Source organism: Balaenoptera physalus, assembly GCF_965194825.1.
Source record: "Balaenoptera physalus genome assembly, chromosome: 16".
NCBI classification, from domain to species: Eukaryota; Metazoa; Chordata; class Mammalia; order Artiodactyla; family Balaenopteridae; genus Balaenoptera; species Balaenoptera physalus.
Window position 1 is genome coordinate 5,744,187 of NC_138898.1, and position 23,261 is coordinate 5,767,447.

Here is a 23,261-nt window from a genome sequence, read left to right on the forward strand (position 1 = left end):
ACACCTGACCACCTCCCAAAGACCCCGCCTCCTAATACCATCCTGTTGGAGGTTGGGGTTCAACACATGAATTTGGGGGACCCAATTTAGTTCATAGCAGTTCCCCTCTCATATGGTGTGGCATAGGGCCCAGGGCAGCTGGGATTAAATGGGATGATGGCAGCCATCTCTCAGTAAACGGGCTGCTCCTGGTACTGCCTTTGGAGCCCAGTCTGGCTGCAGAATCTCTTTTAGGTCCTTCTGTAAACGTGGCTATGGCCTGATGTCCTGATTCGTCCTCACTGGGGACGCCTGTAAGTTCCTCTCCAGGTCCAACTTGGGTCCTCACATTTAAGACCCTGCATTTTCCTAAGTAGCTTCACATTTGAAAAATCGTATTTATATTATTTATTCAACTCCCATTATAGATTTTGACGAGGCCTGGACATTTTAAGAACAGTGTGATGCTGCATTTGCCCCTTTGTGGGGGCAGTGGGTCAGACAGAAATTGGGCGGAGTGAAAATTACCCTTGGAATCCCTTAGGAAGCTGCCATGTTGGAGATAGACACACTCTGTACAAGTCCCTGCTGCTGGTTTTTCTTCCAGCGTTGGGGTAGTTTGCCACTTCTTCCATGGCCCATGAGATGAAACAGTTGGCTTAAGTTTAGTGCCATATTATACCAAAATATCTTTCTAAAAAATATATATATTTATTTATTTATTTATTTATTTTTTGGCTGCATCGAGTCTTGGTTGCAGCACACGGGATCTTTTGTTGGGGCTCGCGGGCTTCTCTCTAGTTGTGGCTTCTCTCTAGTTGTGGCTCGCGGGCTTAGTTGCCCCGCGGCATGCGGCCTCTTAGTTCCCCGACCAGGGATCGAACCCGCGTCCCCTGTATTGGAAGGCGGATTCTTAACCACTGGATCGCCAGGAAGTCCCCCAAAATACTTATTTTTAAACACTAGCACCACTCTCATGAACAGGAAGTGCTGTAAGATATACACCTCCCAAAGCCTGCTCCTTGTTTCTGTGGAGAGGAATGATGTCTCATTTAGGACTTGTTCTAAGTCACAGTATACCTGCCTAACAGTGGCTTCAGCATTAGAAACATGTCAGTATCTCCCATAACAGCACGTCTTCTATGAAGTGATTCCAAGTTTGAAGTAGCAGCTCAGTAATATCATCCAGGTATCCACGAACTTTCCCCCTTGCCTTCACCATCCTCAAATGCCTTATTATGTCTGTTACCTCACGGTTACAGGATGGCTGCTACAGCCCCAGACATCACATCTTCATATAACCTCACGTTCAAGGCAGGAGAAAGGGAAAGGGTCCAAAGAGCTCTCCTTGCTTATCTGTCTCCTGGCTTCCTAGACATTTCCTAGAAGACTTCTCTGTAAGTCCCCTGGCCCAAACTGGTTCACAAGGCCAGATCTTGCTACAAGGAAGGATGGAAAGGAATGAAACTGGCTTCTGGCCCACACAGTAGGAGGGAAAGCGTGGGGAAGGAAAGTGCATTGGAAGTGTTCGTTACGTAGCCACATTCAAATAATCTAAGTTGTTTCTCTCTCCCTCTTTGTTGTTGTTGCCTATGTGGTGTATAGTTGGATTTACAGAAATTATCTGCACATGTGATTTGACTCAACTCTTCACTGTGCCCAGATAAATGGGGACCCTAAGCTAGTTTCCAAAGTCTCCAAATAATAGCGTGCCGCAGCGAATATATGCAGAAGTTGGGTTGCATGTTGGCATTAATTCAACCAGACCCTCTGCAGCCCATGGAGAGACTTCAGTTTCTCTTTAAACTCGAACCTGTGAGTAGGTACACCTCTCGCCCTGACTTTGAAGACTGTGTGGGATTCTGGCCAACAGCCAGTTGCGTGCTGAAAACTATATTTATTTTATCACCATCTCCTTAGACAAGTGGCAAAACTTCTTGAAAATGATCTGAAAAGGTCAGAATCATTGTCCCCTGGAAGAAAACAGAGGCCAGGTGGGGCTTGGTCTGAGTTCTGCTTGTGGGACAGGTGGCTCCTGTTTCCCTCTGGGTAGAGGATGAACAGATCAAGATACTCAAGGCATGTTGATCTGTGTCATTGTTGGTGAGCCGAGGGTGGAGAGCTACTTGGACAGAAGCCCTGCTATCCTGGTAGAACCTTGTTTGTACCCTGAAAGCCTGTAAGAACTTTTTCCAGTAAGTGGTTTCTGGGCACATGGGTTACTTCTGCTTGTTTCCAAGAGAGACCGATGTGAGAGGGTCTGGGTATATCCCTAGGCCCACTGGTTGGAAGAGATGATCAGTGGAAAAGGAGGTAGAAGGTGTTTTCGGGTGTTGTTTCTGTGCAGTGTGTGTTTGGTGTGAACAAAATTATATGTAACAGAATTTTTTGGTTGCAGGCAAGAAAATTATATTCAAACTAGTTTAAGGAGAAAAAATAGGAAATTGATGCATCCCCAAGACCTGGGAAAGGACATAACAGCAACTAGAATGTCCTTAGAGAGTCCAGGGGTTATTCTCTCCATGTCCCTCACTGAATAGTTTCCCTCTGACCTCTCTGCCCCACTGGATTTCTCTGCTACCCTGCCTATTGGGAGAAAGATGGCCACCCACAGCAACTTGTAGTCACAGCTCTCTGGCTAGCCACATACTTGCCTTACCAGCTTCCCTAGCAGGATGGAATGGACATGGGATGGTGTTCTAACCAGTGAGGCACCAGAGCAAATCTGCTGGGAATAGAAAGGGGTAGGAGATGGTTCTGAAAAATATTTTGCTTCCTGATGAGTGACAGATGAACAAACAGAACTGTCTATACTTTTCTCCCTTTTCTTACCTTGAATGTTGTTCCGTGAAGATGTGATGTTTGGAGCCATGGCAGCCATCTTATGACCATTAGGCAATAAGCTTAAGGACTGAACATCAATGTGCAGGCGATGGCAGAGCAAAAAGACGGAAGAAACTTGAGTTCTTGATGACTTGGTTGAGCTACTGCACCCAAATAAAATTCCTCGGGAGGGACTCTTAGCTTGAATTACATGTTCACTCATGAATCGGTTGGGTCTGGAAGGTAGATCATGCTACATAAATAAGGTTTCTGAGAGTCAGCCTTTGGCCCCTTATGGCTGGGTTGGGGAGTTGAGGGTGTGTATACGATCTATCGCTAAGCTAGCCATAAAAATAATAATAATCTTTGCAGCTAACATTTGTGAAGGGCTTACTATGTGCTAAGTACCCTTTATCCTCTTTACGTACATTACTAATTTAATTCTCATAACAGCTGTTTCAGGTGGGAGCTATTACTATCCTCCTTATTTTAGAGATGGGAAAACTGAGCACAGAGAAGTAAGTAGCCGGCCCAGAAAGTGTATTTGAATTTGGAGGTCCAGTTACTGAGCCCTCCCTCTTAAACTTGATCCCGAGCTGCTCCTCAGGCTTGAAGGATGGGTTTGGAGCAGGTGAATAAACAGGGAGGGTCATAGGTCAGGGCAGTAGGATGCCACATACACGTTTCCCAATTAGGTGCTTTAGGCATAATATCCCATTTCTTTGATTATTGATGCTTCTGAAACCAAGATGTCTTAAAATTGATAAACGTGTTAGTATCTTTTCCCCAAACAGCTGGTATGAAATTGTACCTCTTATCATAGGGGGACTATGGTGACAGATACTTCTTGAGTACAACTGGAGATGGATAAAGCCAGCCAATACGTATTGTTAATAAAACTGTTTATTGAAGTTTAACTTGTGTACAGAACAGTGCACGAATCTAGAACAGTTAGGAATTGCCACAAAGTGAACACACCCAGGTACCAGTGCCCAGATCAAGAAACAGAACGTGACCAGCTGCCAGAAGCCCCCTCACAGCCTCACCCAAGGGCGACTGCCATCCTGTCTTCTAACGCCATAGACTAGTGCTGCCTGTTTTAAAACTTTATCCATTTAATTGTACAAGTGTTCCCTTAAATCACTACCAATCATTTCCAATTATTTGGAAGGATGACCCCATTTAGACCTGTTTCATGTAAACCAGAGGAGACTCACTTTGGAAATCTGTTTGCCGCTCTGCCGGTTACATTCAACAGAGAATCCAAACTGTAATTTCAGAACCATTGTTTGGTTTGACCTCGGATTCTCCTTCACTTACCAGAAATAGGTTCAAGGGACAAAAATGCAGTTTTAAGGGTGTTTTGATAGTTCAGCTTGGGAAGTCAAGTTCAGTGTGTTGCAATGTGAGCGTGAAATGAATGAGGGTCTTGAAGTTTGCTGGTTTCCACCAGACTCCCCCTGCAAGCCTCCGGGGCGGCTTCTGCACATCTCTTTACAGTCCTATTTGCAGAAGTGGACGCTGATGCCTGTGCGATGTGTGTTTTGCTCCAAGTGTGGGGTTTAGAGAAGACTCTTATTGTGAAAGGGAGACGGGAGTCCAGCATGAAGGAAACGCAGAACAATCTCTTCCTTAGCTGCACCTGCACTGCTCTGGCCTAATGAGTTGAGGTTGATGGAACCCAGACCTCAGGAAGGATTATAAATTCTCATTTGATTTGATTTGCTTCTAAAATACCTTAAACCAGCTGTGCCTGCCCAGCTGACCCAGGAGTCTCTGGCTGCTTTGGGGAAAGGTCTGAGCAGGCACCCTTCTGTCCTGGGGAGGGGCGCGTGGGCTGCCGCACTGCCTCTCCCACCCCCGGCCGCCCCCGGGGCCTGCTCTGGTCCGGCGCTTGTCCTTGTCATGTCCCATGATCGCTGGCCTCTGTCTTCTTGAATTCTCATGATGGCCCCATAACTGGGGACCTCTTCATGTCCCCATTTTATTGAAGGGGAAGCTAAGCCTCCCAGAGATGGGTTAACTTGTCCTGAGTCACCGCTGGTGACTGGCAGAGTCCGAGTCTGAACCCAGGCCGTAGGGCCCCATCTCAACCCCAATTCTCTGCTGCTTCTAGAGCTGAGTGAGACCGAGAGGGGCTTTTCTGCCCTCCTAAGGGAACCCATGGGGAAAGTTTCCAAAGATTGTTCACTGAGATACTTGAGAACCTGCCAAGTGCCAGGCAAGTGAGTATGGTGGATGGAACAGTGGAGAACAACAAAATAATCAGAGCTGACATCGTTCAAGACTTTTCTGCGCACCAAGGACTCCACGGCCGGGCTCTATTCTGGCGGTTCTCAAAGTGGGGTCCCTGGACCGGTGGCATCGGCATCTCCTGACAACCTGTTAGAAGTGCAAGTTCTTGGGCCCCACCCCAGATCTCCCATGTTACAAATACTGGGAGTCGGTCCAGTGGTCTGTGTTTTAACAGGCTGCCCGGTGATTCTGGAACACGCCGAAGCTTGAGGATCCCTGGTCTGTTTTAATCCTACACCGACCCAGGGAAGTCAGTGTTATTCTCATCATCCTCCCATTTGACAGATGAGGAGTAAGTTGCCCAAGCACCCCGTGGGTGGCAGGGCCGGGACTCCCCCCACCGAGCCTGGCTCCACGTTCAAGCCTCTTACGTTCTGTACCTGCCTTCTCTCAGGTCTTACTCTGGGAGTTAAAACCTAGAAAAGAAGATGGTTAATAAACAGGTCAACGGGCCAATCAATCACTTCCTTAAGCCCTTGGAAGGAAATGAACGGGGAGGGGCGGCTGGGAGGGAGTGAACGGCCCAGCTCAGCCGAGGGGAAGGGGTCTCGGCGCCGGGTGGGCCTGAAGCAGAGCCCCTGAACTTGCTGGGTCTGATGATTACCCAGCCTGACCGTCACTCAGCAAGTGACAAACTCCCAGGTGGCCCTGTGACCGGGGCAGGGGTCATCATTCCTGTTTTACAGACGGAACCGAGAGCCCAGGGGCCACCAGCGTGCGTCCCAGGCCTCTCCCACAGCTCCGGGATTAAGTTCTCCCTACTTCCATGGAATTTCTCACACTGGGAACCTGTTTTTGAGGAAGAACCTCCCCGTCTCTCTGAGAACACGGACTTGGACCCTGGTTTGCGATAAGCTCTTTATGTCGTCATGCTGCTGTCAGAAACCAGTGCACTGACGCTACAGAACAGCGCTGTCCTATAGCACGTTCCCCGATGATGGAAATGTTCCGTATCTGCCGTCCAGTACAGGCGCCCCGGGCACATTTAAACTGATGACACTGAAATAAATGTAAACACTGCCACACCGGCCACATTTCAACTGCTCAGTAGACACATGCGGTTAGTGGCTGCCATACCGGACCGTGCAGATGTAGAATTCAAGTTTAGGTTGAACTACACATAGGTCAAAATTGGTGGAAATTTCACAACTTTTTATGGTACAACCTAACAGAAGTGAAAGGGGACTTCAGACCAATGACATCCATTCCTTTGTTACTGAGGGAAGAACTGAGGCCCATGGAGCTCGGGGTCCCACCCAGCCGATGGAGAGCCCAGGTGGGACCGAAACCGCCTGGCTCTCGTGAGGCTTGTGTGTCTGTTAGCTCCCGGATTCTCAGCTCGGCGTGGTTGACAGTGGAGGCTGGACCACCCCCTGTAGGGGGGCCTGTCCTGGGCACTGTAGGATGTTCAGCAATGTCCTGGCCATTACCCACCAGACGCCAGTAGCACACGTTCCCGAAGCTGTGACAAACAAAAAGGAATGCAGGCATTGCCCAAGAGCCCCTGGGGAGGGGAGGGGAGGACAAAATTGCCCCTGGCTAAGAATCACTAGTTTAGCTGAAATAGTAACTAGTTTCCATTCTTTCCCCTCATTTTCAATTAGCTAAGGATGGGGTGGGGACCCAGAGGTCCCCGAGGGCTGGGTTCCCCCCCCCTCTGGGGAGACGGGGTACCCCTGGGTGAAGGATGGCTGCCTCGATTTATGGCGGAAAGGTTGATGTAAGCGCACAGCCTGTTTTTCTTTTCAGCTCTACCAGCGTCTGGGGCTTTTTAGGCAAACAACTGGCTTTGGCCCTAGAGATAATTAAACCCATCTTTTCTCCGTCTCCCCGCCCCATCCCCTAAACCCTTTGGTCCATTCAATTCACAATGATAACATTGTTCAGGCAACAGCGCACACATGTTGACGCCGGGGTGTTTAATCTCGCGGGGCAGCAATTCTCTGCTCCACCCCCTCCACATCTGCGCGGCTGCCACGCTTATGACAAAGCGCCTGGCCGCCAGCGGGCTCGCCTCCGCACCCGCGGCTCGGGACGCGGCCCCCTGCGTCTAACAAGGAGGCAGTGTCTCCGAAGACCCTCTCGGAGCGCCCGGCGCTGGGGCTCCAGGTGGTCTTGCTGGCAGCCAAAGCATTTGGTGGAAAGTTCGAGAGTTGAAGCGGCAGTTCAGAGGAGACAATGCCGCTTGTGTGCCCTCTGCCGGGCGGGGCCCCACCCCCTGATTTGGGGGGCTGGGGAGGGAGGATGGGGAGACGGGTTAAGGCTATACCACCTTCAAGCGGTCGGCCACCCTCCCTCCCTTGGGGTGACTCTACCACCAGCAGGAGCAACATTCACAAACCAGAGAGGGACCTGAGTGGGATGCAGGGTCCTCGCTCTCTGAGTTTAGCTTTTAAGGAGATTAATGTTGTGACCGCGTCGTGTGTGCTGAGAGCTTGGTGTGTACTTCAGGGATGTCTTTATTTAATCGTCTCCATGGCTAAGAGGTTGGCGGTGGCTCCCGGCATGAGGGAGAGAGTGTGGCCAAGTGGTGAAGCATTCAGACCAGCTGTGTGGCCGTGGGCAAGTGACTTTACCTCTCTGAGCCTCAGTGTCCGCATCTGTAGAATGGACACGATGCACGTGCTTACTTCTGAGTGGGGGTTTTATAAGGATTCGAGGAAATGATGTGTGTGTAATACATGTGATGTGGTATCCAGGCCAGTGGGAGGGCTTTTATAATGGTACCCGTCTTCCTCATATCGTTAGGATGGCTGCTATCAAAACAAAACAAATCATCAGAAAATAACAAGTGCTGGTGAGAGAATGTGGACAAACTGGAACTTCTGTGTGCTGTTGGTGGGAATGTAAAATGGTACAGCCTCTATGGAAAACAGTAGGATAAGTCCTCAAAAAATTAAAAATAGAAGTACCATATGATCCAGGAATTCCATTTCTGGGCATATATCCAAAAGGATGGAAAGCAGGGTTTCAAAGAGAGATTTGCACACCCATATCTGTAGCTGCATTATTCACAAGAGCCAAAAGGTGGAAGCAAGCCAAGTGTTCCCTGACAGATGACTGGATAAACAAAACGTAGTGTATCCACACAATGGAATATTATTCAGCCTTGAAAATGAAACAAATTCTGAAGCATGCTACAACATAGATGAACCTGGAAGACATTGGGCACAGGGAAATAAGCCAGCCACAAAAGGATAAATACTGTGTGATTCCACTGTACGAGGTACAGAGAGCTGTCAAAGTCATAGAGACCGAAAGTAGACTGGTGGATGCCAGGGGATGGGGTGGGTGCAGAATGGGGAGGTGTGTAATGGGGCCAGAGTTTCAGTTTTGCAAGAGTAAAAGAGTTCTGCGTATTGCTTGCACAGCATGTGAATGGACTTAACGCGACTGAACTGTACACTTTAAAATGGTTAAGATGGCAGATTTTATGCTGTGTGTATTTTTACCACAATTAAAAATAAAAATTTTAAAACGGTGGCTGTTACCTAGCTCAGGGGTTGGGTAGGTGACAGAGCTGCAATCCAAGTGAGCTTTTATCCACCTCTCGCCTCTAGCAGGTCAAGAGAGGGCTCTTTCCCCCAGAGCGGGCGGTCAAGAAATACTTGTAGAATGAATACAGTGGGGGTGAGGAGACACCGAAATATTTTCTTGGCAGTGTTTATCATGTTAGACTTTGATGCAGTTTTCCTCTTCTCTATATTTAGGACCGTCTCCCTTCTTCTGTAAGAGCAGCACAGTGTATCAACGCTCTTGTTATTAAGAGAACGTTTTCCTGTTAGGGTCGTTGGTATGTCTCTTCAGTTCTCTAGGACTCCCAATTTATGGCATGCCTCTGGCGGCTTTTTCAAGCTCCTTAATCTTGCCGTGTAAATCTTGGAATGAATGAAGAGCCATCATCAAATTTCACATCCCTGAAGCTGCAGAGCCATAAATCGCCGAGTGACAGCAGCCTTGGTAACATCAGCTCCAGTGCATTCTGGCGTGTGCCAGAACCTTCTGGATGAATTGTATCCCCGTAGGACAGGAAGGAGCCTGGGGTGAAAGTTTCAGAGTGAAATCAGGGTGGGGGGATGCTGGGCCACAGGATCCTAAGAAGTCAAGGGTCTTTGAAAACTCAGCTCTAGTTTCTGGTTATATTTTGGACTTTGGTTGGTTCTCGGAGCCTCGTGAAAGGCGTTCAGGGGTCTGCCCCCAGCCCATAACTGGAACTCATGGTCCAGTCTGAGCTCAGGGAAACCGGACGCTGCGTAAAGAGCAGACTTCTAATGCTGGACTTGCAGTTTTTACTTGGAAAGCGTCACTTTGCTTATAAAATATTTAGTCCTCTCTCATAGTTTGGCGGCATCTTTTGGGGACAGTGAGAGGACCGCATAGTCTGGAAAGTTAACTAAGCTTTTTCTAAAAACCATGAAATTTTGGAAGGAACAGCTGGACCATTAACTTGCTTACTACTATTTATCAGGTCTTCCTAGCCCTGGCCGGGAGACCGGCTCAAGGAGGGAATGAAGGCAGCTTTGTACGGGCTGACAGTCCCCCACCCCACGATGCAAATATTCTGTCCTCTGCAGCTGGCCATGGTCTTGCTCTCTTTGCCTTTTCTGCACGGCTGTCTCCACCGTTACCACTTCCTGGGGTCTGTAAGCAGCCGACGATCAAATCCCGTGCGTGGTCTTCCTGTCCCTGTTATCTGACTCTGGCTACCATCTGGTCATCTTATCTTGCCTGTCTCTGGGCCTGCTCCTTCCCCTGGACCAAGGTCTTGCGGTGGCCGTGTTTTCCATCTCCCACACAGCCCCCCAAGTAGTGGTCCGAGGCGGTGCTCATCTTTCTCATTGGATGTGCATTTTTCCCACAAAACTAGATGCATCAGTGCAATTCAACAGCCCCCAATTGGACATTCAACTGCCCAGTCAAATTTCCCACTTGGATTTCCCACAGGTCACCTCAAGTTTAGCTTTCTGCATCTACACGTGTTTTCTTCCCTCCTACTTCACCTGTGGAGTTCTTGCTCCTGTGCTTTTATCCACCACTGGCATTATTGCCCACGAGGCATTCCTAGCCGGCACTGGGTAGCCCTTCTCGATTTCCCTCTCTTCAAAATGCTTGCCCTTGACCAATCTTTGACTTCTGTCCATTCCCAGTCCTGCTTCAGGGTGTTTACCCAATAGAATTGTGTTCACCAAAAGGAAGGATGTTCATTGTAGCCCGATTTGTAATAGTCCCAAACTGGAAACTCCCCAAATGTCCATAGAAAAATCAGCAGTGGCCTATTCATACAATGGGGTCCAATACAGCAGTGGAAATGAGTGAATTACCGCTCCGCAGAGCCACAGAGGGTGCGCGTGGACACAGTTAAGTGAAGGAAGCAGAGGCAGAAGGGGAAGCCCCAGGCAGGCAGAGTGAGTCTGTGGTGGTGGGTGTTCGGATGGTGGTCACCTTCGGGGATGAGTAAGGGGCTGGTGTTTGGGAGGGGCCCGGGGGGGTGTCTTTGGTGCTAGTAGCGAATGTGCCGTGTCCTGCTCTGGGTGCGTTTGCATTGAGAGATTTCATCAAACTTCATGAACACATAGGATCTGTGTGCTTTACTGCATGTATGTTATCAGTAAAGTAGTTGACTTAAAGACTAGAAGAGGATTACACGAAGTAATATATTGAATCCAATAGACTAATGGAGCCCTACTAAGCATCAGGCTGTGCGGGGCACTGGAGGCTCATGATCGAGACGTCACTGCCCCTGTTCCCAGAGCTCGGTCAAGCGGTCATCTTATACTTGGAAATTATCCACGTCTGAAGAAAGCAGCTTTCACGGCAAATGGTCACCTGGACATCCCCACTATTACCTGGGTGTGTTTCCTGCCCATCCATTTCTGGGTGTGTATATAATTGGGCTCAACTGTTTTGCTCAGAACTGCCTTGGTTGCAAAGGACAGCGACCTGACTCTAAATAGCTTACACGGGACTTGTCTGAAGGGTCTCCATGTGACTCACAAATTAGAAGAACTGAAACCTCAAACTTCAGGAAGGACGGGGACCACCAGGCCAGGGGATCGAGCCTGGAAGGCTTCCCCCTTAATTCTGAGCTCTGTCCTCCTTGCCTGGAATCTTCTTTCTCACCGACCAGCTTTCTCTGCGCGGCGGTGGTGTGTGGCTGGCCAGAGTGCCACATTACATCCTTAGGGTTTAAGGCAGAGAAAACCAACGGGGCTCTTTCCCACCAGGTACCAGTAAAGATAAAAGAAATCTTGTGTTTGGCCCAGCCTGGGGCTTGTTCCCTCCCATCCCTCAACTCTGGAGAAGTAGGTCATGGGACAAGATGGTGGCTCCCTTGGGACCATTTGGCTTGATTGCAAGAGCCACGATGAAGCTCTCCAAGAGAAAGAGTGGCGTGAACGTGGCACCTACTGGTGACATCACAGTGAGCTGTGTCTCAGCACGAAATGAACCCTTAGGGAGCAGGAGAAATATTGCATCTTCTATGTCTCTTTTCTCACGTGTATAAGAATTCATTGTATTCATTTATCTTTGTGTATTATTACGTATGCCCATCAGTATGTGTATATCGGGGGGGGCATACCCCTAATTTTTAGAGTGTTAAATACTGTTCTATAAAGCATGGCTCTGGAAACCTCCAATTAGGTACCCTTTATTTATTTATTTTTTAATTTTATTTATTTTTGGCCGCGTTGGGTCTTCGTTGCCGCTCGCGGGCTTTCTCTAGTTGTGGAGAGCAGGGGCTACTCTTTGTTGCGGTGTGCGGGCTTCTCATTGCTGCGGAGCACAGGCTCTAGGTGCGCGGGCTTCGGTAGTTGCAGCACGTGGGCTCAGTAGTTGTGACTCACGGGCTTAGTTGCTCCTCAGCACGTGGGGTCTTCCCGGACCAGGGCTCGAACCCGTGTCCCCTGCACTGGCAGGCGGATTCTTAACCACTGCGCCACCAGGGAAGCCCCACTTAGGTACCCTTTAAATGCCTGCTGCCCTCTGCAAGTCTGCATGGCAAGCTGCCTTTGGTTATCGTAATCCAGTTGTGCAGAGGACCCTAACTTAGTGAGGGGCACACTTGTACATATCTTGTGACTGTAAATGGGAAGAGAAACCCTAGGTGCTTAGAGGAGGCAAACGCTCTTGGGTGATGCTTGGGGATCAGGCTTGACCTGTATGTGGGGCAGAGGTCTTGCCTGACATGTCAGAGGGTCATGAGAGGGGATACCCAGGTCAGTGGCCTCCTGTTCCACCTGCCTCTACCCTTTATTGGCACCCTCCAGCCCAAAATTTGCCCTCCCAGGGCCAGCTTTGGGGTTATTATTTCAGGCTTTTGTAAAAGAAGGACACCAGAATCGGCTTTGGGGACAGTCGTGAAGCTGGTTGCTGTCAGGATGGTTTTTCTGGAATCTATTTTCTTTGGACTTAGCTTTTGGTCTCAGGGGTTGGGACTTTTTTAATCTTTTGAAGATGAAAGTCCTTTGTTCATTCCTGTGCGTTCTCTCAGTCAGTGGTGTTCTAGAATATAAAGGGCAGTGGGAGAAAAAGCTGGTTTCCTAGGTTCTGGGTTTCCTTAGGTTGCTTTTCTTAATGGGCTCAGGGAGATATCAACTCTAGGCATTTATTTTAAAACTCGAGTCTTGGGTAATCAACTACAGTAATTTAACAACAAAGTGTGAAGACAGTTTTCTCCCTAAAATACATGCATGTTTCCATCTGCTTTAGTGGTGACTGTTAAGCCATCTTGATCCCTGAGACTGAAATGGTGTAGATTCCACACGGTGGAGCGGTTTCCATATAAAATGGAAACCTTGGGAAGAGGAGATTTGGGATTTGCTTTGAACTTTGAATTAGTCGCTGCTCTTCTTTTAAAAAATGACTGTTTTTTCTTTGATAAATCACAAGATTATGTAGGTTTCAGGAAGAACAGAATAATGACATGGTTCATGCTAATCATTGTCTTAAAATGATTAATGAAAGAAATTCACTTAGGAAGCCATGCCAAAGAGCCTGTAAATGTTTGCAAGAAATTTAGTGGGACACTTTATCCATTTATCTTTTTTTAAAAAAGAAACCTTATAACCCTGATATCTTAACTGTCTTAGCAGTTAAGATATGTTTTATCTTACACGTTAAAAAAAGTTACACCTGCTGCAACAAACTATATTTGTGATTATATATCAGTGTTTTCTTTCTTCATTGCCTGTGACTTTAGTGATTGTACCTGTGTTAATGTCATGCTTATCCAAACATTTCTTTTCTGTTTGATCTATTGTAATTTTTTTCAAATAAAGTTATCATAGCTGAACTATGTAAATACCCACATGCACATATTATTTTTTCTGTACTGATTGTCACTCTTACAGCTCATTGTTTGAGAGGCCCTGTAAAAATGACCAATACAAATTACTTCCCATCTGCCAGGCACTGTTGTAAGTGCCGCCTCCTGTGATCTTCCCTATGAGAAAGGACCAGTGTTACATCCCTGGAGGAAGGGGACACGCACAGAGGTTAAGTAACTGGGCCAAGACCACAAGCAGCACACAGCTGAGATCTGAACTCAGGCCACCCGGCTCGAGGTAGTGTAAAGGTCAAGAGTGGGGTTTCGGAGCTCAGGCACTCACCTAACTTGTGACCTTGGGCAAGTTACCTTTCCTCCCTGAGCTTCAGTTTCCTCATCTGTCAAATGGGGCTCAATCCTGCCTCTCCTGGATCCATCACGTGACGGCCAAGAGTGCTCAATGCGAGAACCGTCACGGAGCACGTGCCTTTTTGCACTTCTGGGTTCTTCAGCCATCTTCATTTGTAAATTGGGGGGTCCACTGCCCCATTCTCTGCTTGGGTTGACGGCTGTGTTTGCCAGGAGGAGCTGTGGTGAGGCGTGGTCTGTCCCCGCGCTGGGAGCGGGGGGACCGGGGTCTGTCGGGGTCTCGCTGAGTCCCAGGCACTGTGCCCGAGGCTCCTGTGCACAACGGCACGAAGCAGGCTTGCTCGCTGAATATTGAAGCATCGCACACCTCAGGGGTTCTTTCTGGCCTTTGGGGGTTTGGCTCCGCTGGGGGAGAAGGGAAGATGGTTGGAAACGGAGACTGTATCTTTGTAGTCTGTCAGCATGGGGGGCCACTCCGGATGTTCCCGAGCTGCATGCCAACTCCTGTAAATGGAAATATCGAAGGGGATGTTTCAAGGAGCAGCCAGAAGGATGGGGTGGGGTGGGCGGGAGACAGCTAAGTGTTCACAGTGAAGGGAACTGCAGGAAGGCAAGGTTTGCCGAGGCTGGAAGAGCCACATGTTGGCGGCTGCTACCTGGAGGTCCAGCAAAATGGTGAGCATAGGGTGTCCTTTCCATTTGGTTGTGGGAGGTCTCTGGTGACCTTGGCTTGGGTTCGGGGCTGGGGCTGGGGGCGACGCGGCTGAGTTCACTGCGAGCGAGCTCGGGGGGGCAGGGGGGTGCACCCTCCGGCTGCTCGCTGGGGCACAGGGATTCTCTCCAGGAGTCGTCGCCTCCCCCCAGCCCCCCACCCAGAGTCCCCTGCAGAAAAGTGCCTGAGGACAACAGGAGTCACCCCCAGACTGTGCCCACGTCTTTGGCAGGACAGACTTGCCTTCTTCCGTCACCCCCGCCCCCCGCACATAGAAGTGCTCGGGCGCGACAGCGAACACGCCCAACTCCACTTCTGGGTGTGCCCGCCCCCCGGAAACACGGGTGCCCGCGTGTGCCCAGCGGCACTGCTCTCAGAGCCCCGCACTGGAAACTACGCAAACGCCCGTGTCCTGTAGGACGGATCCGTGAACAGGGCTGTAACCGAAGTGTGGAATATTATACAGCAACGAAGAGGAATGGACGTCCACAGCAACATGGATGAATCGCACAAACGCTGTTGAGTGAAAGAAGCCTGGCACAGAAGAATAGATACTGTATCATCCCCTGTTTATAATGTTCAGAAACAAGCAAAACTGACCTCTGGTTTGAGAAGTTGGGGGAGAGGAAGGGGGCGCTGGTGATGTTCTGTTTCCTGATCTGGGAGAAGGTTCCACGGTGGGTTCACTGTGACAGTTCACTGAACTGCACCCCTGTGGTTGTGCACGTACAACACGTACGTTGTAATGCAGTGAAAACGTTCTGACAGACAAGCCAAGGAACTCCCCTTGCTGAGCCGTCAGCACTGCCACTGAGATGTGTGGTTAAGGCCTCGGGTTGGGTGGTACCCCGGTTTGAGTCCCAGCTCCCCGACCCTGGGAGGCCACACCACGCCTCTTGGGTCTCAGGTGCCCCCCTACCCCTACCAGCGCGGCATTGTGCTCTCCTCCTAGGGTGATGTGAGGGCTGAATGAGCCGGAAGGGTGACCAAGACTGGCCCGGGGCATTTCCCTAGTGACAGAGGCCCCCTTACCCTGGGGTCCCCTCCCGAGGCTCGCTTGATGCCCAGTGGGTGGCACTTCGTAGAGGCTGCCACAGTAGACCCTGCATCCTCATCTTCTCCATAAATCAAAGTGGAAATGCCCTGGGCCAGTCATATTATTAAGGTTTAAAACAGATTTTTGGTTTTTAAAGGGCCTTTGGGCTGCCAGTGCTGTGAACCTCCTTCCTCAAGGGCATTCACGCATTCACGTCCTGCTTGTACCTGTGGCGGCCCTAACCCACCCAGCCTGAGGGCTTTCAAGCTCGGAAAGCTGAAGCTCGCTGGTCATGTTTCTCCTCCCTTCCGGCCAAGCTGGTTTCACTCTCCCTCCCTGTCTCTCTGGTTCCCCACCCCCGAGGCAGGAAGTGGAGATTGGGCTGTGGCTCCCAGGAAATGAAGGGTGTCTGCAGATGCTGCAGGCCCACCTGGGCTTGGCCGTCCTGCATCTTTGCAACATCGATGAGGCTCACCTTCACCGCTGCTCCGTCTTAGTCCAAAGGATGCATGATCCTTGCGAACCAGGGGCCCACTCCCAGAAGCATTGTTCTTGGACTTTTATCCATCTTGGTGTTCGCCGTCTACGAAGTGGACATAATGGCTTAGTCTAGTATCACTGCCAGTATAAGGGAGAAGGGCTTGGTCCCTTTACTTTATTTTGTCCTGAAGTCCTTTCCCGAACCCCCCACTCTTCCCGCCAAGACACTGCCATTCACCTGTTTTTCTGCTTTTTGACTAAGGCTGTGCTTGTAAACCCTGGCTGCTATTAGAGACATCTGGGGTGCTTTAAAAAGTGCAGGTTTCTGGGCCCCTTCCCCAAAGATAATGATTCATTTGGTTGCGAGAGGGGCAGGGGGCTGGAGCCCACTTTGTGCCCGTCTGCCATCTCTGTCCTCAGTGACTTCACTTTGGTAGCTTGAAATCTTCCAAGATGAAAATTGGCCAACACTACAGATCGGGTCCTAGAGAGCCAGTTATTAAACATTTACCAGCCCCCACTGGGCTAGGGCATCAGTGTTTTCTCCACGTTCCCATGGTGACTCTCACAGGCAGCCAGGGCTGAGTACCACTGGCCTAAGGTAACCCGTGACAGGCATAGTAAGGTTGATGTTTACACTGTAGCTCACAGCTATCCAGCCCTTCCAGTGGTTAAACTATTTATGTGAATTAGATCACTTAACTCTCACAACAACCCGTGAAGGAGGATTATTATTCCCATTTTTCAGATAAGGAAATTGAGGTCCGGATAGCTTACCTGGCACTTGTCCAAGCCCACCCAGCTAGGTAGTGGCTGAGTCCGGATTTGAGCCCAGGCCTGAGTCCCCGGAACCCCAGCCTGTCCAGGGCCTCTGGGATGACTTGGTCGGTACCCCACTCTCCCCAGCAAGTTGATGCAGAGTTCCTTGTTCTTGCTGTCCAAGGTGACCACCTGGACCCACCTGGGTGACCAAGGGTCTGAGCCTGTGACCTGTAGTCTGCTGCAGATCAGCCTGGAACGGGCAGTCATCACCAGGGGTCACCGGCTCTGGGCAGTTCTCTATCGAGCTCAGGCAAGATGCTTGGACGCTGAGCTGGGAGAGTGAAACCCGGTCACTAATGAGCTTTTGGTGCCGATGTGTGTTTTCTCCCCTTTCCAGTGGAACACGACAAAGAGTTCTTCCACCCACGCTACCACCACCGGGAGTTCCGGTTTGATCTTTCCAAGATCCCAGAAGGGGAAGCGGTGACTGCAGCCGAATTCCGGATCTACAAGGACCACATCCGGGAACACTTCGCTAACGAGACATTCCGGATCAGCGTTTACCAGGTGCTGCAGGAGCACTTGGGCAGGTGGGTGCTGTACTGGTGCCTGGGAGAGGTCCTGAGCTTCTTCAGCTACAGAGGAGCTGGTGGCTAGAGGATGCGACCGGACTGGTCATGACTGCTCCCCCCGTGGAGCACCGGCCACGTGCCAGGCCCTGTACGGAGCATCTTTTTTTAGAGATGGTGTATGGTGTATGTCTCCACCTCTTCAAACTATCACGTCAGCAGATCGAGTTAGGAATAGGGGACAGCCAGGTGAGCCTGGGATGGGGTGGCCCCGGTGGGTAATGATGGGTAGCCTGGGTCAGCCTGTGTTTAGGGGGACGAGGAAGAGGAAGAAGCGTTTTTGACGGTCTGCCTCTCTCCCATTCATCACTGAAACCCAGCCTGTGATGTCAGGCCACCAATGAAAGTGGCCATTTGTAATAAAATGCTAGGGGATAAAAATCCCCAAATCAAAAATAAACAGGTAGAGAACTCTCAGCCTTCCAGGAATCTTGAGGTAAGGAACCAAAAGCTTGTGTTGAAGGACTTTAATTTCTTGAGACCCTTCCGTTTCGTTTCAAAGTCCTCTGAGAGGTGAGAAGGCTAAGAGAATGGGCTGGAACTTCTAACAGGGACATCCTGCAGTCCCAAGATGGTGCCGCCTGGTGGCTGGGTTTTTGGACATCGCGGGCTGTTGGACTTTTACTCCCACCCGCACCACCTGCCACTCCTCATAACGGAAGAAAGGTGGTGTGGACGCCCCCTTCTGCTGGGCTGTCCTAGCGTCTTCAGCGGCAAAGGGGACCTCGTAGCACATTTGGGGACATAGCGACTCTCAGCACCTGGGTTGGCCAGCACTGTCATTTGGAAGGTCATCTTAAATACTAAGAAAACCAAGCTTTTCTTGAGTGTTTCCAGTGTTTTGCCTTCGTCAACTGCCTCTGCCCACAGTTTCTTGAGTTGTCTCAAATCAGCAAATATATGTGTGCATTTAAATCTTTTCACAAATGGTATCTCGTCATAGGGTCTCTCCTGCACCTACTTCTATCACTAAACCTTGACAATCTTGACAGTAAACCTTGACCATCCTTCCATGTCCCTTCCCAGGGGGCATCCTGTTCTTTTCATCACCGCACGTCTCCAATCGTGTGGGTTGTGCTCTAAGGTATTTAGCCAGTTTCCTGCGTGCACAAGGTGGATTCTCAATTTTTCCGAATTATAGACGGTGTGGGTGGGGCGGATAACACATGTGCTTGTCTATCAGTTGGATATAGTTCTAGAAATAGAATTGTGGGGTCCGGGGGCACATACATTGGTGACTCTGATAGATTTTGCTGAACTGCTCCCTTTGGAGGTTATGTCAATTTATACTTCTGCCAGCCACACAGAGGCGGCCTGTGGCCCCATGTGTTCCCCAGCATGGGCTCTTATCGAACTGTTTCGATCTTAGTCTGTCTGATGGGTGACACATGGCATCTCAGTGTGGATTCAATTTGCATTTTAGAGCCCCCGCTTGAAGGCACTGCCCTGTACTGCTCCCCTGCTAGAGACGATGGCAGACCCTCCCTGAGGGGATGGTACCTTTCTAGAATGTGGGTGTGGCTCGGGGGGGGGGCGGGCAGCAGGCAGCCTTGGCAATCACCTCCGAATCTTACTAAAGGCACTCAGGTGCCCCACTTCACCCTGGTGCGCTGGACCCTGGCTCCCAGACCCAATTCCAATAAGAAGCATTGAGTTCAGTCCCCCAGGGTAACATATGTTTGCTCTGTACTCTGACAGATCCCCCGGGACTCTTGAACAAGAGCACATGTTTGACTTTTTTCTCGTGAAGGCTGACTAACTGGGGGCGAGGCAGGTACCCAGAGGCTATTTGTCAGTAGCACTCCATCGGTCCACTTGTGCGAAAGCCAAGCCCTGCTCACACCCCAGGGCCTCCTGGCAGGCTCCCCAAACCTGCCTCAGAAACCTCCATCCAGAGGTTTAACCTCAGGAATGTAGCTGCCCCGATGGGCTTTGGCTGAGCAGGACAGGGAGTGTTGCCTGGTGTCACCTGTGCAGCTCTTCCCCGAAGTTCTCCACGCAGGAAGGCATTCGCCCTGCCTGGCCGGTGGTCTCTGGGGTGAGCTGGGATGCGGCTGATGTGGGCCCCGCCCTCACGTGCGTGGGAGCTTGCTTCGTGACTGGAGCATCCGCAGGCCCCGCCCTTGACGCGAGGGGCACCCCACCCGTCGGCCCCACGCCTGCCGTGCGCGCCCGCTCCACTCCGCGCGCTGGGAAGAGCAGCGGAGACCCGGCAACGGGCGAGACGGGCCTGGCGTGCACGTGCCTCCCTCGCGGTGCGGGTGGGCTGCGCAGAGGCCACTGCATTTGGAGAGACCCGTGGGAGCCCAGCCATCTGCTTATTCAACCACTGCTGCTAAACCGCTGGGATAAACCAGCCCGGGTCGCGGGGGCAGGGACCTCGTCTCAACTCTGTGTGAGGGGTGTACTGGTTTCCTGCCCTCACGAAGCACCACACACTGGGCGGCTTGAAACAACAGAAATGTGCTCTCTCACAGTGCTGGGGGCCGGAAGTCTGAAATCCGGGTGTCAGCAGGGCTGTGTCCCTTCTGAAATTTGCAGGGGAGGATCCTTCCTGCCTCTTCCAGCTTCTGGCGCTGGCCGTCGATTGCGTTCCTGGCGCTCAGCTGCGCTGCTCCGATCTCCACCTCCGTTGTCACACGGCTCTGGCATCCTCTCTGCGTGCCTCTCTCCTCTTCTGATAAGGAGACCAGTCATCTGGGCTTAGGGGCCGGCCTGCTCCAGCATGACTTTTCATTACTTAACTAATTGTATTCATAAAGACCCTAATTCCAAATAAGGTCACATTCAGAGACACCAGTGGTAGGACTTGAGCGCATCTTTGTAGGAGATACAATTCCATCCATAACAGGGGGCGAAGACGGGCAGTCAACAAATAAGCAAATAAATAGGCCCACTGGCCAGATAAGGTGACTGGTGGTCCTTGACGGCCTGTTGAGCTGGGGGTATTTGAAGGACTAGAAAGATCTGAAATGGGGCGCGGGGAGAGTATCTCAGGGGAACCGCAAGGGCCACCGTCCTAAGGTGGAGACAGGCATGTTTGTTAGAAGGACAGAAGGGAGGTGATGATGTTGGGGTGCGTGTGAGCCACTGGGTCCTCACTTAGAAGAAACACAAGCCTTCGCTTCCCTGGCGCCTGCCGGCAGCTCCTCATCCTCCTGCCTATGTCAACCTGCTGACTTCATGGGCACTGGTCCTGTAGCGGTTTGAAGTGGCTGCCTCCTCGGCCCTGCCTTAGCTCCATGGGGTGGATCCAGAGGCCCTGGGAGGGGAGAAGGCCTGAGTCACTGTGGTTGGAAGAGGGACAGGACAGCTGTCAGTGGCTCTGTGGCTGGCGTGGCAGGGTGCCCCGAAGAGCAGCTTGGCCGCAGGCCATCTCTGGGGACGCTCAGGCCAGCGTTGGGAATTCCTGCCTCAGGGGGGCTTTGGGCTTTGCTGGGAGACCGAGTTCCCCCTCAGCAGATGTTTGAGTACCTGCCGTTCTGGGCGATGGTGGACGTGACCAGATCCCAGTCCGAGCCCTCGAGGAGGTCACAGTCAAACAGAGGAGGAGACACAGGAGGACATGGCAGGTGCAAAGCATACGGCAGAGCAGAGAGTGGACCGAGAGGCAGCAGGAGGGCACGAAGGGGCTGCTTGCTTTAGATTTCTAAACTTCCTATCTATACTTTTTTTTTTAAATTTATTTATTTTTTATTTATTTATTTATGGCTGCGTTGGGTCTTCGTTGCTGCACGCGGGCTTTCTCTAGTTGCGGCGAGCGGGGGCTACTCTTTGTTGCGGTGCGCGGGCTTCTCATTGCGGCGGCTTCTCTTGCGGAGCACAGGCTCTAGACGCACGGGCTTCAGTAGTTGTGTCTTGTGGGTTCTAGAGCACAGGCTCGGTAGTTGTGGTGCATGGGCTTTGTTGCTACCACAACATGTGGGATCTTCCCGGACCAGGACCCGAACCCGTGTCCCCTGCCTTGGCAGGCGGATTCTTAACCACTGCACCACCAGGGAAGTCCCCTATCTATACTTGAAAGAAGGAAGCAAGGCCCTCATTCTCCAAGAGTTAAAAGGTTAACATTTTTTCCAAAAAATTACTGATTTTTTTTCTGGGTAGGTTCTGTTTTTGAATCCAGAAGCAAAATGATCCTATTATGTTATTCCCCAGGTGGGATAACCCAGCTCTTAAGAGTGTAGATTCGCATCCCGACACTATGTACCAGTGTGACCTTGGGAAGTAGTAACCCCTCAGAGCCTCAGTTTCCTCCTCTATACAATGGGGATAATAACTGAATCTACCTCCCAGGGCTGTGGTGAGGATAAAGGGAATTAACATACTTACTTAGAACATAGTAAGCGCTCAGTAGAGGTTTACCAGATATTGGAATCATCACCATCACTGCCACCATCACCACCACCACCCTCACAATCACCACCGTCCTCACCATCACCACCACCACCCTCACCATCACCACCACCCTCACCATCACCACCACCGTCCTCACCATCACCACCGTCCTCACCATCACCACCACCATCACTGGGAATGCAGAGACCTGCTTAGGAAAAGGAAGGGCTCCAGGTCTGGGTGGTGGTACTGCCTTTGCCCTCTATGCTAAATCCCTTAATCTCGCAGTTTCTGATGGGGATGGAGGCCTAAACTGGCTTGGAGGGGGAGTGCTTGTTTGCATTTCCACAGCCTGGGCCACGCATCCTCTTCAAGCAGAAGGCCTTTGGCTCGTCTGACCCCGAGACGAGTCCTGACCCCGCGCCCGCCGCCCTGCTGTGTGGCCCCCTGCTCCCTCTGCTAAGGGAGCCGCGGCCTCCCCGACACCGACCGCCCAGCTGCGCAGAGCTCGGAGCTGGGACATCTGGCGAGCCTCTGCCTGAGCCCCAGGAAAGCCCTGGGCGTGCCGGGGCTTAGCTGGCTTCGGGTCGGCCTCAGCATCACTCCCCCTGTGGCAGCCACTTTCCACAGATTCCTCTTGATCTCTTGGAATCCAGATTAAATTCCGATAATGAGCCGAGCTGGAGGCCTTCCACAGCCTTTGGGCTCCACTTGCAGCTGGAGAGGCCGCCCTTGGCCGGCTGTGGGGTGAGCGGGGGCCGAGAGGCAGGTCTGGGATGGTGGCCTTGGCTCCAGTGGCCTTGCTGGGGAGGGTGGAGGGCGGCGAAGGGATTGGAGTCTTGCCCTCCTTTTCGGAACCCCGGGTCAGGGGCTGGCCAGTCGAGGCTCGGCTTCCAGGAGCTGCTCCCACTTCTGTCCCCCTTGGCTCTAACTCCGGTTCCAGCTCCAGATGAGGCAGTTTGAGGTGGGCGTCCTGCAAGCTAACGGGCTTCATTCGTGGAACTCAGGCTGGGCACTTTCCAGCCTCACCCCGCCCCGGCCCTCTCCTCGCAGGTCCACGCTTTCTCCCCGCAGCGCTGCCCCACCGGTAGGGGGTCCAGCTGGTCAGTGAGACACCCTGGGGCCCGCGGGCCAGCAGAACCCGCTTGCAGGGAGTCAGTCACTGCCAAGGTCGAGATGAAGCTGACAGCTGGATAAAAACTGTCCCTCGGTCTGTCTCAGGGACCTTGGCTGCCAGGAGGGTGACCTCAGAGTGGTCTCTGGGGCCAAGATTGGCTCAGCCGTAGCCTGAGTCACTCTGAGGAAGAGGGAACTGTCCCCGTGACGGGCCGGAGGGGGTGGGGGGCCAAGGGGCTGCTCGCCAGTTCCCTTCACCCCAAGGCAGCCGCGGGCATTGAGGAGGGTGGGGGCCAGCGCTGTGCCTGTGCTGCCCACGTGGGGACCTTGTAACCTGCAGCCCCGCCAGCAGCCCCGCCTCAGGGCTCTCAGCTCCCCGCACAGAGGAGATGCCACGGCTCTCCTCAGCCGGTGTCCCCACCCTCCAGGAACTCGCACGCCTGCTGCAGCTCCTGCCTT

The 23,261-nt window shown here is 51.5% G+C and overlaps 1 protein-coding gene across 4 annotated transcripts in view; it reads left to right on the plus strand.

Annotated features, from left to right (window-relative positions):
- BMP7 (bone morphogenetic protein 7) overlaps positions 1-23,261 on the plus strand; it is a 90,478-nt gene that overhangs the window by 15,553 nt on the left and 51,664 nt on the right. For all 4 annotated transcript variants that reach the window (XM_082428158.1, XM_082428160.1, XM_082428161.1 and 1 more), the window contains exon 2: positions 17,120-17,312. In XM_082428158.1, coding sequence (XP_082284284.1) covers positions 17,120-17,312 — 193 coding nt within the window. The remainder of the gene's footprint in view (positions 1-17,119; positions 17,313-23,261) is intronic.